General features: G+C 40.8%; 1 protein-coding gene across 6 annotated transcripts in view; it reads left to right on the top strand.

Moving 5' to 3' along the window:
* The window catches only part of RBM6 (RNA binding motif protein 6), an 89,479-nt gene that overhangs the window by 67,604 nt on the left and 9,078 nt on the right, over positions 1 to 12,797 (top strand). For 5 of the 6 annotated variants that reach the window (XM_002697034.6, XM_015459644.3, XM_010817854.3 and 2 more), the window contains 5 exons: positions 2,905 to 2,979; positions 8,918 to 8,978; positions 11,043 to 11,309; positions 11,689 to 11,849; positions 12,662 to 12,759. In XM_002697034.6, the coding sequence (XP_002697080.2) occupies positions 2,905 to 2,979; positions 8,918 to 8,978; positions 11,043 to 11,309; positions 11,689 to 11,849; positions 12,662 to 12,759 (662 nt within the window). Of the gene's footprint in view, positions 1 to 1,790; positions 1,958 to 2,904; positions 2,980 to 8,917; positions 8,979 to 11,042; positions 11,310 to 11,688; positions 11,850 to 12,661; positions 12,760 to 12,797 lie in introns of all 6 variants that reach the window. The other variant, XM_010817856.1, reaches the window with a different exon arrangement.

Genomic DNA, 12,797 nt, shown 5'->3' with positions numbered 1-12,797 from the left:
GCCTGTGTTTGGTATATCTGAGCAGCTGATGTATGATAGCAACTGGGGAATCACATCATAAGTCAACCATTCGAGTTAGTTCTGTGTCTGTTTATTTTTACTCAAACAGTTGGCTGTTTTTCAACAGTGATGGCTTTCACAACCATTTTGTATTCCTTAGCAGTGGTCTCTGGTAGCCTTATATCCAGCCATGTGCAGGTGGAAAAGAAAGGGCCATCTTAGTTGTAGATAGAGGACCCTGAGAAATAAGAGATGGTGCATGGGGAATTCCCTGGTGGTCCAGTGGTTAGAACTCTGTGCTTCCATTCCAGTGGGCACAGGTTTAATCCCTGGCTGGGGAACTAGGATCCTATAAGCTCTGCAGTGCAGGAAAAAAAAAAAAATTATACATGGCCTTTTTAACATGAGTTGAAGATGATCTCCAATTGATACTCTGTGAGTACTCTTAGCAGGGGAAGTTCCCTACCCTTGGCAGAAAGTCCTCAGAGGCTCCTGGAACATCCATCCGTATTTGTTATCTGAGAAGTAGAATGTGCTCCTTGCCTTAGGAATTCCTGAATCTACTGATGCCTCCAAGTGGTGAAATCAGAGTTTGCAACTGACTGTGATTCACAGTAGTGCCTTGTTCTGATGGCACTGTTCACTGTTCAAATAGCATCCCACATATTTTATGGACGGGTATACAGATGTGCACTATGACAGCAGAATCTTCCTCCAGAGCTACTGTGTGCTGAGCACTCCAGTCTTCCAGGCATAGTTGGATGCATTCAAGTCTTTTTTTTTTTCATTCTATAAATGCTTATAAAGTTCCTTTTCTGTACTAAGCAGTGGGCTGACTACTGATAACAAAAGACCATCAAGATTTAGCCTGGTTGATCAGATATGGTCCAGCAATTGAAAACTAACACTAAAGGCTGTCATAAAAATATAGGTTCTGACAGGCAGTGACCCTGCCCTTATGAAAGCTTAAGTCTTTTCAATAGATTGAAATGGGGTATGAAATATTAACCCCTGACAAGCAAGTGAGAAATACACTTATTAAGCCTAACTATATCCCATGCTAAGCACTTGCAGTGAATTAATCCATCTTCATAACCACCTTATAAGGTATACATACTGTTAGTCCTACTTTACAAATAGAGGAAACTGAAGCTCAGAGAAGTTAAGGACCTTGCTGAAGGTCATGGAGTGGAGGCAGGATACAAATTTAGGGAACTTGACTGAGAGTCCATACTCTTAAATGACTTAAATGACATACTGCCTCTGGATGGAAGGATACCATCTTGACCAACCTCCCATATGATAGGGCTTGGCAGAGTGATAATCCCCTGACCCTCCCTGTCTGCACAGCTGTCTCTCTTTCCTATATTGGCTCCTTGGGCAGCTTACCTAACCCTCAGAGTGAGCAGGAGTTGCCAAATGTAGCCTATAGCCACTTACCTACAGCCCTAGAAGTTAATCTGACTCTGCCTTTGACGAGCTAGGTAACCTTGCCTCTCTGAGCATGTTTCCTCACCTGTGAAGTGGAGAGAATGATCATGGGATCATTTAGGGGTTAAAGAAGATAACAACACACTTAATCTTTGGCTCTTAGTAAGCACTTCAAGTTGGTTAGCAAATTTTTGTTATCATCATCCTCTGGTCTTAAGAGCAAACCACAAAACAGTTTCTCAGAGACCAGGTTCTAAGACCTAGGTAGGCGGGCAGGTTTTTTTTTTTTTTTTTTGGTTTTGACAAGACAATAATTTTATTCTGTGTATTTCTCTTGACTCTTTTGGTATGAAAAGCAGAGAGGTAAAGCATTATTTGACAGATGTATGGATTCAAGCAAGAAACTGAGGTCCAATTGCAAAGAAATGCCTTGTATAACTCAGAGCCCTGTCTGAGGAGACACAGAGGACCCTAGAGGGCGGAGAATGAACACAGCGCAGGGGCTAGTTCCAGAGTCGCATCCTCGGTTAGTTCACTTGCAAGTGTGGGTGAGGGTCCTTTGTCATTAGGCAGAGATTTTTTTCCCCCTCTGCTCTAACACCTATCTGCTGTCTAGTGTTTATTATTAAACAAAATTTATTTCCTTTTTCTTGGTGTGAAAGAATTCGTGTCTTGTCCAAAATGCAGAGGCAAAGGAGCTCTGTAACTGCAGGCTTGTTGAACCCCTTTTCCCTACCTGTTCCTGTGCCAGACTTTCCCAAAGTGTTCACTTGCCAGCAGTTGCTCTCACTTCTCACGGCCAGCTCACTCCGAAGGCTCCAAGCCCAGTGACGCTGCCGCCGCCGCCACCACCACCACCACCACCAGCAGCCACTCAGTTTCCTGCTCTAAGGATGTGACCTGCCGTGAAGCTTTCACAGTCCTCTTTCCTTCCTGTCTTCAGTGTTGTATCTCTTTCTTTTGGTGCTTTTGCCACGCAGCAGTATTGCCAAAAAAAAAAAGTTTTCAGGCACCAAAGTGAAGAGCCCTTACTACCTTACCACAGGGATTTGAGTTAGCTATGGCAAAGAAGGAAATTGAGAGGGCTCCTGTGCCTCTGTGCTGAGAAGGAAGGAGTTTGCTTCTTGATAGTGTGTTAGCTCCCTAGCCAGGTGGGGGACTTGCTGGGATTATATGACCTCTGGAGGATAGACCGGGCCTAACCTGCCCAAAGACAGCGCCCCCCACCCACAGGAGCCAAGGCTGAAGACCGATCTCACCTTCTCCCACTCCCTTTCCCTAAGCTTAAGCTTGCTCTGCCAGCAGACACTGCCCCAAGACTGTGGCTTATAACAGCCATTTCCTTTTGTCCATGAATAAGCTCACTCTTTGTAAAATGTTTCAGCTTGGGGGACTGGAAAGGCTCTCTTGTGCCTTCCTGTCTCTTCATTTCTCCAAGGGTTAATGTTGATGGCTCTGTCTTTGTCTTCACAGGGAACTCTAATGATCCATGACAAAGAGGTCACGCTCGAGTATGTACCAAGCCTGGATTTTTGGTACTGCAAATGGGTGAGTGCCCAGAATTCCTCTCTTTAGAAGTAAGGATCCAGCGTCATAGTTCCTCCATGTTTCCAGGAATGCTGCCTGGTGTATTATACATTGCCAAGGGCAAAAAGTTCTTTCTTGGTTCACTTCAAATGAACTTGAGGTCAGGGCAAAGTCATCCCAGCTACTGCCTGTGGCCATAGAGGATTCAAGGCCTGTAATGGAGACCTTTTCCCAGGGACATATGCCATGTTTTTGTTGATTTTGAACTGAAGGAAACACAGTCCCTTGATTTAAAGCCTACCCCCAGTTTCCTTTCCTGGGAGTGGTTAAAGAGGATTTACTAATATTTCGAAAACTCTATATATAGAGGCTGGATCTGTGAGAGGTATACATTTTTTTTGGATATTCAGGGGTTTCCAAGGATATAGAACTTCAGGTAACATAGTATTTGCCCTCTGTTTAACTTCATATTCTTCTTGAATGGTATATTTAAAGATTTTAGGCTATACTCTTTTTAGATGTCCAGTTTGATTGCAAATGAGTGTGAACATACATTTTATCATTTTTCATCACGCTATTAGTTTCAAAAGTAAGTTTGAAAAGTCTATACAGTTTCTGAACCAAGGTTCACTAAAAGTATTGTACAACTTGATAAAATTAAGTAATGGCTTTAGCTTGACGTTTTGAAATACAATTTGAATAGATACAGTTGTCATTAACCAAAGCATTCATAGTTCATGGATATCCACCACAAGCTGTCAATTTAGAAAGACATTTAATTATTTTTTAAATGGTGATGAACTAAACATAACATTAGTTTCCTGTTTTAACCATTTTAAAGCATGTAATTCAGTAGCCTTCAGTACTTTCACAGTGAAGTGCAATCACCAACACTAACTCGAGAACTTTTTCTTCACCCTGAAGGAAACCCCGTATGTATTAAACAGTCATTCCCCATTCCCCTTTCATTGAGTTTCTGGAAACCACTATTCTGTTTGTATCTTTGTGAGTGTGCCTGTTCTGAACATTTCATGTAAGTAGAACCATGTAGTATGTGACTTTGTCTGCCTTCTTTCACATACCATGTTTTCAGGGTTCATCTATGTTAGAGTGTGTATCAGTATTTCATTTATTTTTATGGCTGAATAATAAATGGATATGCCACGTTTTGTTTATTCATCAGGCAGTGGACACGTTAGCATTGTTTCCATTTCTTGGCTATTGACAATAAGAATACCATGAATATTCAGGTACAAGTTTTTGTTTGAAAACCTGTTTTCAGTTCTTTTGGTTTTATGCCCAAGAGTAGAATTGTTGGGTCATATAGTACTTTCATGTTTTAACTCTTTCAGGAGCTACTAAACTTTTTCCCACAGAAAGCAACTGCACAGTTTACATTCGCATCAACAGTGTCCTAAGGGTTCCAGTTTTTCCACATCCTTGCCAACATTTGTTATTTTCTTGCCCCCCAAAGCCCGCCACCCCCGCTTTTTTTTTGGTAGTAGCCGTCAAACTATTTAACAACCACTAGTGGATGTGATCCATACAGTCAAAGGCTTTGGCATAGTCAATAAAGCAGAAATAGATGCTTTTCTGGAACTCTCTTGCTTTTTCCATGATCTACCAGATGTTGGCAATTTGATCTCTGGTTCCTCTGCCTTTCCTAAAACCAGCTTGAACATCTGGAAGTTCACGGTTCACGTATTGCTGAAGCCTGGCTTGGAGAATTTTGAGCGTTACTTTACTAGCATGTGAGATGAGTGCAATTGTGCGGTAGTTTGAGCATTCTTTGGCATTGCCTTTCTTTGGGATTGGAATGAAAACGGACCTTTTCCAGTCCTGTGGGCACTGCTGAGTTTTCCAAATTTGCTGGCATATTGAGTGCAGCACTTTCACAGCATCATCTTTCAGGATTTGAAATAGCTCAACTGGAATTCCATCACCTCCACTAGCTTTGTTCGTAGTGATGCTTTCTAAGGCCCACTTGACTTCACATTCCAGGATATCTGGCTCTAGGTCAGTGATCACACCATCGTGATTATCTGGGTCATGAAGATCTTTTTTGTACAGTTCTTCTGTGTATTCTTGCCATCTCTTCTTAATGTCTTCTGCTTCTGTTAGGTCCATACCATTTCTGTCTTTTATCGAGCCCATCTTTGCATGAAATATTCCCTTGGTATTTCTAATTTTCTTGAAGAGATCTTCCTCTATTTCTTTGCATTGATCGCTGAAGAAGGCTTTCTTATCTCTCCTTGCTATTCTTTGGAACTCTGCATTCAGATGCTTATATCTTTCCTTTTCTCCTTCGCTTTTCGCTTCTCTTCTTTTCACAGCTATTTGTAAGGCCTCCTCAGACAGCCATTTTGCTTTTTTGCATTTCTTTTCTATGGGGATGGTCTTGAACCCTGTCTCCTGTACAATGTCACGAACCTCCGTCCATAGTTCATCAGGCTAGTTCAGACTAGATCTGTCAGATCTAGTCCCTTAAATCTATTTCTCACTTCCACTGTATATTCATAAGGGATTTTATTTAGGTCATACCTGAATGGTCTAGTGCTCTTGATGAAAGTGAAAGAGGAGAGTGAAAAAGTTGGCTTAAAGCTCAACATTCAGAAAACGAAGATCATGGCATCTGGTCCCCTCACTTCATGGCAAATAGATGGGGAAACAGTGGAAACAGTGTCAGACTTTATTTTTGGGGGCTCCAAAATCACTGTAGATGGTGATTGCAGCCATGAAATTAAAAGACGCTTACTCCTTGGAAGGAAAGTTATGACCAACCTAGATAGCATATTCAAAAGCAGAGACATTACTTTGCCAACAAAGGTCCGTCTAGTCAAGGCTATGGTTTTTCCAGTGATCATGTATGGATGTGAGAGTTGGACTGTGAAGAAAGCTGAGCGCCCAAGAATTGATGCTTTTGAACTGTCGTGTTGGAGAATACTCTTGAGAGTCCCTTGGACTGCAAGGAGATCCAACCAGTCCATCCTAAAGGAGATCAGTCCTGGGTGTTCATTGCAAGGACTGATGCTGAAACTGAAACTCCAATACTTTGGCCACCTGATGCAAAGAGTTGACTCATTGGAAAAGATTCTGATGCTGGGAGGGATTGGGGGCAGGAGGAGAAGGGGATGACAGAGGATGAGATGGCTGGATGGCATCACCGACTTGATGGACATGAGTTTGGGTGAACTCCGGGAGTTGGTGATGGACAGGGAGGCCTGGCATGCTATAATGCATGGGGTCGCAAAGAGTCGGACACGACTGAGCGACTGAACTGAACAGAGTGGGTGTGAAATAGTACTTCATCTTCATGATTGTGATGCTGATCTGCAGTTCCCTAATGATTAGTGATGTTGAGCATCTTTTCTTGTGTTTGTTGCCACTTGTGTATCTTTTTTGGAAAAATGCGTATTCAGGTCTTCTGCTCATTTTTAAGTAGGTTGTTTGTCTTTAAGTTGTAAGAGTTCTTCTTGGCAATTCCCTGGTGGTCCAGTGGTTAGGACTCAGCACTTTCACTGTGGTGACCCAAATTCAGCCCCTGGTCAGGGAACTTATGAGCCATAAACTGTGCAGTGTGGGCCCTGCCCCCGCCAAAAAAAGGTTGTAAGAATCCTTTATATATTCTGGATGTTAATCCTTTATCAGATATGGTGGTTTAGGTCACTGAGTTGTGCCTGACTCTTGTGACCCCATTGACTATAGCCCACCAGGCTCCTCTGTCCTTGGGATTCTCCAGGCAAGAATACTGGAGTGGGTTGCCATTTCCTTCTCCAGGGGATCTTCCCCACCCAGGAATCGAACCCGGGTCAGATAGGGGATTTGCAAATATTTTCTACCATTCTTTGTGTTGTTACTGTGTGTTACTTTCTTGATAGTATCCTTTGATATACAGAGTTTTAATTTTGATAAAATCCATTTCATCTATTTTTTTTTCTTCTGTTGCTTGCCCTTTGGTATCATGAAAGTATTGCTTAAAGCCAGGGTCTTGAAGATGTATCCTTAGGTTTTCTTCTAAGAATTTGATAGTTTTGGCTTTTAAATATATTTGGACCTTTGATCTATTTTGAGTTAATTTTTGTTCAGGATATGAGGTAAGGGTCCATCTTCTTTGGAATATGGATATTCGGTTTTCCGTGAACCATTTATTGAATTAACTATTATTTCCCCATTGAATAGTTCTGGTGCTCTTGTTGGAAATAATTTGCCCATAGATGTCTAGATTTAGTTATATAGACTCTCAGTTTTATTCTGTTGTCTGTCCTCATGCCAGTACCACTTGTTTTGATTATTGCGGCTCTGTAGTAAATTTTGGCAGTTGCAAAGTGTGAGTCCTTCAGTTTTGTTCTTTTTCATTGTCTTGGCTCAGTGTCTCTTTACACTTTCCTATAAATTTGAAGATCATCTTTTCCATTTCTGCAAAAAAGGCCATTAGAATTTTGAGAATATTTTGCGTTTATGTAGTGATTGTCTCTACATCTTGGAATTATGAGTGATTTTCCCCCATCTCTTTCCACTATTAGCTATAATGCACATGTATTGTTTATTTTATAATCAGAGCTGGAGGGAGCTAGCATTAAATTAAAGAGAAATTTTAGAACTCTGTTTTCTGTTAACCAGCAAAAAAAAAATATGTTGGTATCTGATGTCAGAATTATACAACTGTTACCAAGGATGTTGCTTGAAAGAGCAGAATGGCTTGGTTAGATTGTTCCCTAAAATATCAGGCCACTCCTTTAGCTATTTCAGGGGTATTTTGTAATTTCTGTGCTTCTCTGGAAGGGTTGAACTGCCAGTCCTGCATATGGGATCTTTGGCCTGATGTGAAATGCACTGACTTCTAAAAAAAAATTCATAGCAGTAGTAGTCATAATAGCCAAGAAGTGGAAACAGCCTTAATGCCCATCAGCTGACAAATGGATAAACTAAATGTAGTATAACCATACAATGGAATACTATTTGGCAATTAAAAGGAATGAAGTACTGATCAGTGCTGTAGCATGAATGAACTTAAAAATACTATGCCAGACACAAAAGATCAATTCTGTGGGGCTGAAGGTAAGAATGGAAGATGACTGCACTAGGTTTTTCTTTGGGGGATGAAGAAAATGTTCTGAAGTTAAATTTTGGTGATGATCTTACTATAGATGTACTAGAAATCCTTAAAACTGATCAATTTTATGGTGTCTTAACTATAGCTACCTAGGTTAGGATCATAACTCCCCCACTTAAAGCTCTGCTGTGCAGTCTTCCCATGGTATCTATAGGGGGTAGATTCCCCTATATTTTGGTATCAAAATCCACAGATGCTCGAGTCCCTTTTATAAAATGATTTTGTATTTGCATATAACCTAGGCACATTCCCTCATATACTTGAAATCATCTCTAGGTTACGTATAGTAGATAATTCAGTGTAAATGCTCTGTAACACTTTTAACGTCCTCAGAACAGCTAGCAGAGGTGCTACCTATGGATCTTCCTCTTCCTTCCATGCCCTTTTTAAAATCAATGTTTGAGAAAGGAATTGATCACTGAATTCTTCTCAGTTCCAGCCAAGCCTGAATCGGGCCATCATAACCAGTTCAGGATCAGATTTTTGGGTGCAGGCTGAGTAGTCACAGCTTTAGGACAGAATCTCCTATAAACCACTTAATAGTCCAGTTTCCTTAGTTAAGTTTACTTCCGGGAGAAATCTTTGTCCAGAGCAAAGGCATTTGGGCTGCTCAAAGATCCAGCTAGATACTCTGTTAGAGGCAGCTCTCAGATAACAGCTCACCGGATTCTGTGCCAGCTCTGATGAGTAGAGGATATCAGAATGGTTAGGTTTTACAGGAATCTGGGATATGGCTTATTTCTTTCATTTTTGGCAGTTGTCACTGTGTTAGATATATATATAAGGTTAAAATATATATATATATATATTTTTGGTCAAATTGAATTATTTACTTTCCCCATGCAGTGTAAAGCCAGCACTGGTGGACACCGATCTTCATGTTCATTCTGCAAGTGCCCAAGGGAAGGTGAGTGGTGATAGAGGCGAAGGTGGTAGTTATTATTTTGTACACTGAACATGACAAATTTCCTGCTTTCCTTGGCTTTAAAGACTGATCATCCCTAAATACAAGTTCATCTGTAAAACTCTTAAAAGTGCAATGTGATAACTAACTTTGTGTGACCTGTTAGTAAATAGTTTTGGGTCTCAGAGTTCTGCCAAGGGCAGGAGATGGATTATGGGCTACTTAGCTTGGGCAGCTGACCAGAGGTCAGCAGTGTTGTTACTTAGACTATTGTTATAGTTTAAGGATACTAGGTTGAGGAAGAGTCTACATGGCATTCATCCATGTGACCCCTCCACTCCCACTTCTTTGAAGTTATTGGGGACAATTTGCTATGGTTACTGCTTTCTCACTTACATTATAAACATTTGAGGATCGTAACACAAACACATCCTTAAAGTAACAGTAAAAGTATAAACAAGACAAAATCAGGATTGAGGGTATGTGTTATTTTTATAGTGATAAACCTACCAGCTTCTCAGTGACTTGATTTTAAAGTTAATTTCTCCTGAGAACCTCTAGGTAAACAGCCTTAAGAGTCTGTCAAAGGCATCTATACAGTAGTCCTATAACGATGACTGTTATGTGCCTCTTTCTGATATTATCCTGTAAGGAAAGCTAGTACCTGACAGTAAAATACAGTTCAGTGCTGGGATCCTGGTAGTCTTCTAAAAGATCTGTTTGTTCCAAGGTTAGACTTTAGTGTGCCTCCAAGGAATTTTTTAGCTCGCTTTTGACCTGTAGTGGAGATTCTGCTCTCAAGTGAGGGCTATGAAGCAGGTGTTCTGAAAATCTTTGCGGGGAGGCTGTATATGCTCTAGAGACCAAACCGGCACATGGGAAGGTGAGTAAATAACTTTCCCATAGACAGTTGGGAAATTTTTAGCTTGCTGTATCACTCCAGTTATGCAAAATTGTGTTTTCCCTCCAGAAAGTCATTTTTTCAGTCTGTTCTAACAAATGAATAAATGGGTTATAGAAACCCTTGAGCACCATACCACTAAGATGGTTGAAACAGCTTTAAGCTAGAAACGTACATGGCAGGCATTCACTAGTCGCCTGTCACCACTGTTAAGTAATCTCTACACTGCTCCCACAGAATGTCTCTTTGAGCCACATGACTTCCCTTAAGAATGAATTAACTGTTTAAAAAAAAAATGCCCCCAATTAACTGGATACATTATCCTGATATAGAAAGAGATTGGAAATGAATCATTTATATTTTGAAGGACATTTACCTGTTATAGTTATTGGCATGTAAATGAGCCTTGTACAGGTAGGTCTCTTCTTTCTTTTGCAGGAGACTAGGGTATCTAGTCTTACAGAATTTGAGCAGCTATTTTAGTACCATAACACTGGAAAAAGAAAGACTCCTAGGCATAACACATTTGACGTAAATGTTTCTAGCAAACTCCTAGAAAGACCATATGTTTAATAATTTTGTCCTCAAATCTGTTCTTATCAGTGGTTATAATAGTAAAGTCCAGGGTCTCATGAAAGATGTAAATGTTGGGGAAGTGATAAAAAACTCACTCATAAGATTAAATTTTTTTAATACTTAGTTTCTTCTGTAAACTGTCTATTTACTGTCTTGTTAGCCTTTCTGCTTAAAGTTTGTCAGAGGACTTTTTGGTAGGTTTGTTTTTTTCTTTTTACTTTTAAAAATATTCCAGGGAATTCTCTGGTGGACCAGTGGCTAAGACTCGGCACTTTTACTGTCATGGTCCAGGTTCAGTCCCTGGGTAGGGAACTAAGATCCTGCAAGCCATACAGCTTGCAGGATATAAGCCAGTTCCCTGGCAGTATAGTGGTTAAGACTCTGAGCTTCCACTGCCAGGGGCACAGGTTCAATCCCTGGTCAGGGAAATAAGATCCCACATGTTGCTCACTGTGGCCAAAAAAAAAACAAAAATAAAAACATTCTAGTGTTAGTATTTGTTGGCAAGTAAGGAGGAACCATAAGAGTATTGTTTGGGGGATTAAAACCTGTTGGAGATTCTCTTTCTGTTTCTGTTCATCTAATGACAGAAGCCAAGCAAGAATTAGTAACCTACCCTCAGCCTCAGAAAACATCCATACCAGCACTATCAGAAAAACAAGCCAGCCAACCCTCAAGGTCAGCTGATAAGGAATCTGAACCCAAGAAGAGGGAAGAAGGACAAGAACCACGCTTGGGACATCAAAAGAGAGAATCAGAAAGGTATCTGCCTCCTCGAAGGGAAGGGCTCACCTTCCGAAGAGACCGAGAGAAGGAGCCATGGTCTGGGGAGACACGCCAGGATGGGGAAAGCAAAAGTAAGTGGTTTGTCAGGACATACACCAGTCTGTGACCACCATGCTTGGGGCATAGATGACCTATACTGTGACTTCCTACACCCTAGTAAAACAGCTCAACCTGATTATAGACGCTATTGTTTTTTGCAGGCCTCGCTGACAAAATCTATATCCTCCAACTAGCAAGTTGCTATTCAAATGCAGCAAGGCATAACTTTAGATTTCTAAGTATTGTGAAGAAAAGTGTGAAGTATTTGACAAGCATTCTGTTATAGAATCACCCTTGGTAAAGCAGGGTAACATCTGCAGTATAAAAAAAAAAATACACTCTGAAGACTTCAAAATTGTAAACCTTTCTCTCTTTCCTTTCTCCTCTCCCATTTGTGCTTGGTTTGTTCAGCAATCATGCTAAAACGCATCTATCGTTCCACTCCACCTGAGGTGATAGTGGAAGTGCTGGAGCCCTATGTCCGCCTTACTACTGCCAACATCCGTATCATCAAGAACAGAACAGGGCACATGGGCCACACCTATGGCTTTATTGACCTGGACTCCCACGCAGTGAGTTGCAGTTGTCCATCACCCCCATCCCCCAGGCCCCTCACCCTACCCTTTCACCCCAGGATGGCCTAGAAACAACTGACTATGGAAACCTCAAGAAGGTTTGAAGGACTTGATCCTTAAAATTGTCATGTGCCACTTAGTACCATAACCCCTATTATTGTTTCCTTTGGCTCATTCAGGTGAAGTGACTGCCCTAGAAAGTTGGAACTTTCCAGGTCCATTTCTTGTCTGGTGGCATTTCAGTTTCCAGTTAAAATAAAGTGACAGCTTAGTCACTTGGAAAATCTGAGTACTGAACCTTTTCAAGATTTTGTTGAATTTTCTAATTTCTTAAATCATTTTGACCAATCACAGTTTTATGTTTGATGGTAACAGAACATTTGCCCTTTTTCCTCAAAGTGTTGCTTTAATAGATTCTTGTGCCTTGAATTTCTAGTTGTGGGGTCCTCTTCCATGTAAGTAATGTGAGGGTAGCAATGAAAATTATGTTTTGCACTCAAAAATCACAAGAGACTTCGTAAACTGGATCTGATGCAGTGACAGTTGCAGACTAAAAGAAGAGGATTTGAACTTTTGAAATTGATACTAAGAACTGATGGCTACACTGACCATTATTCTGATCAACGCTTCATTAAGGGTTGCTTATTTTTGCCAGTGTGCTCTTAGTATTATAATTATGACCAGAACATAATGTTTAATAAAGTTGTTTTGTTTTGTTTTGTTTTGAGAAGGAAAATCCATGTTCAGTTTTCTTTCATAGGACATGTCCTTTTCTCTCTTTGGGTTCAGATGAGTCTTTGTTTCCCCAGGAAGCTCTTCGAGTAGTGAAGATCTTGCAGAACCTTGATCCACCATTTAGCATTGCTGGGAAAATGGTAGCTGTAAACCTGGCCACTGGAAAACGAAGGTAAAGCAGAGGGATGGGACTCCTTTGTGTTACCCCAC

Source organism: Bos taurus, chromosome 22 (genome assembly GCF_002263795.3).
Source record: "Bos taurus isolate L1 Dominette 01449 registration number 42190680 breed Hereford chromosome 22, ARS-UCD2.0, whole genome shotgun sequence".
Taxonomy (NCBI): Eukaryota; Metazoa; Chordata; class Mammalia; order Artiodactyla; family Bovidae; genus Bos; species Bos taurus.
The sequence above is the reverse complement of the archived record's forward strand: the minus strand, read 5'-3'. Positions and strand labels throughout refer to the sequence as shown.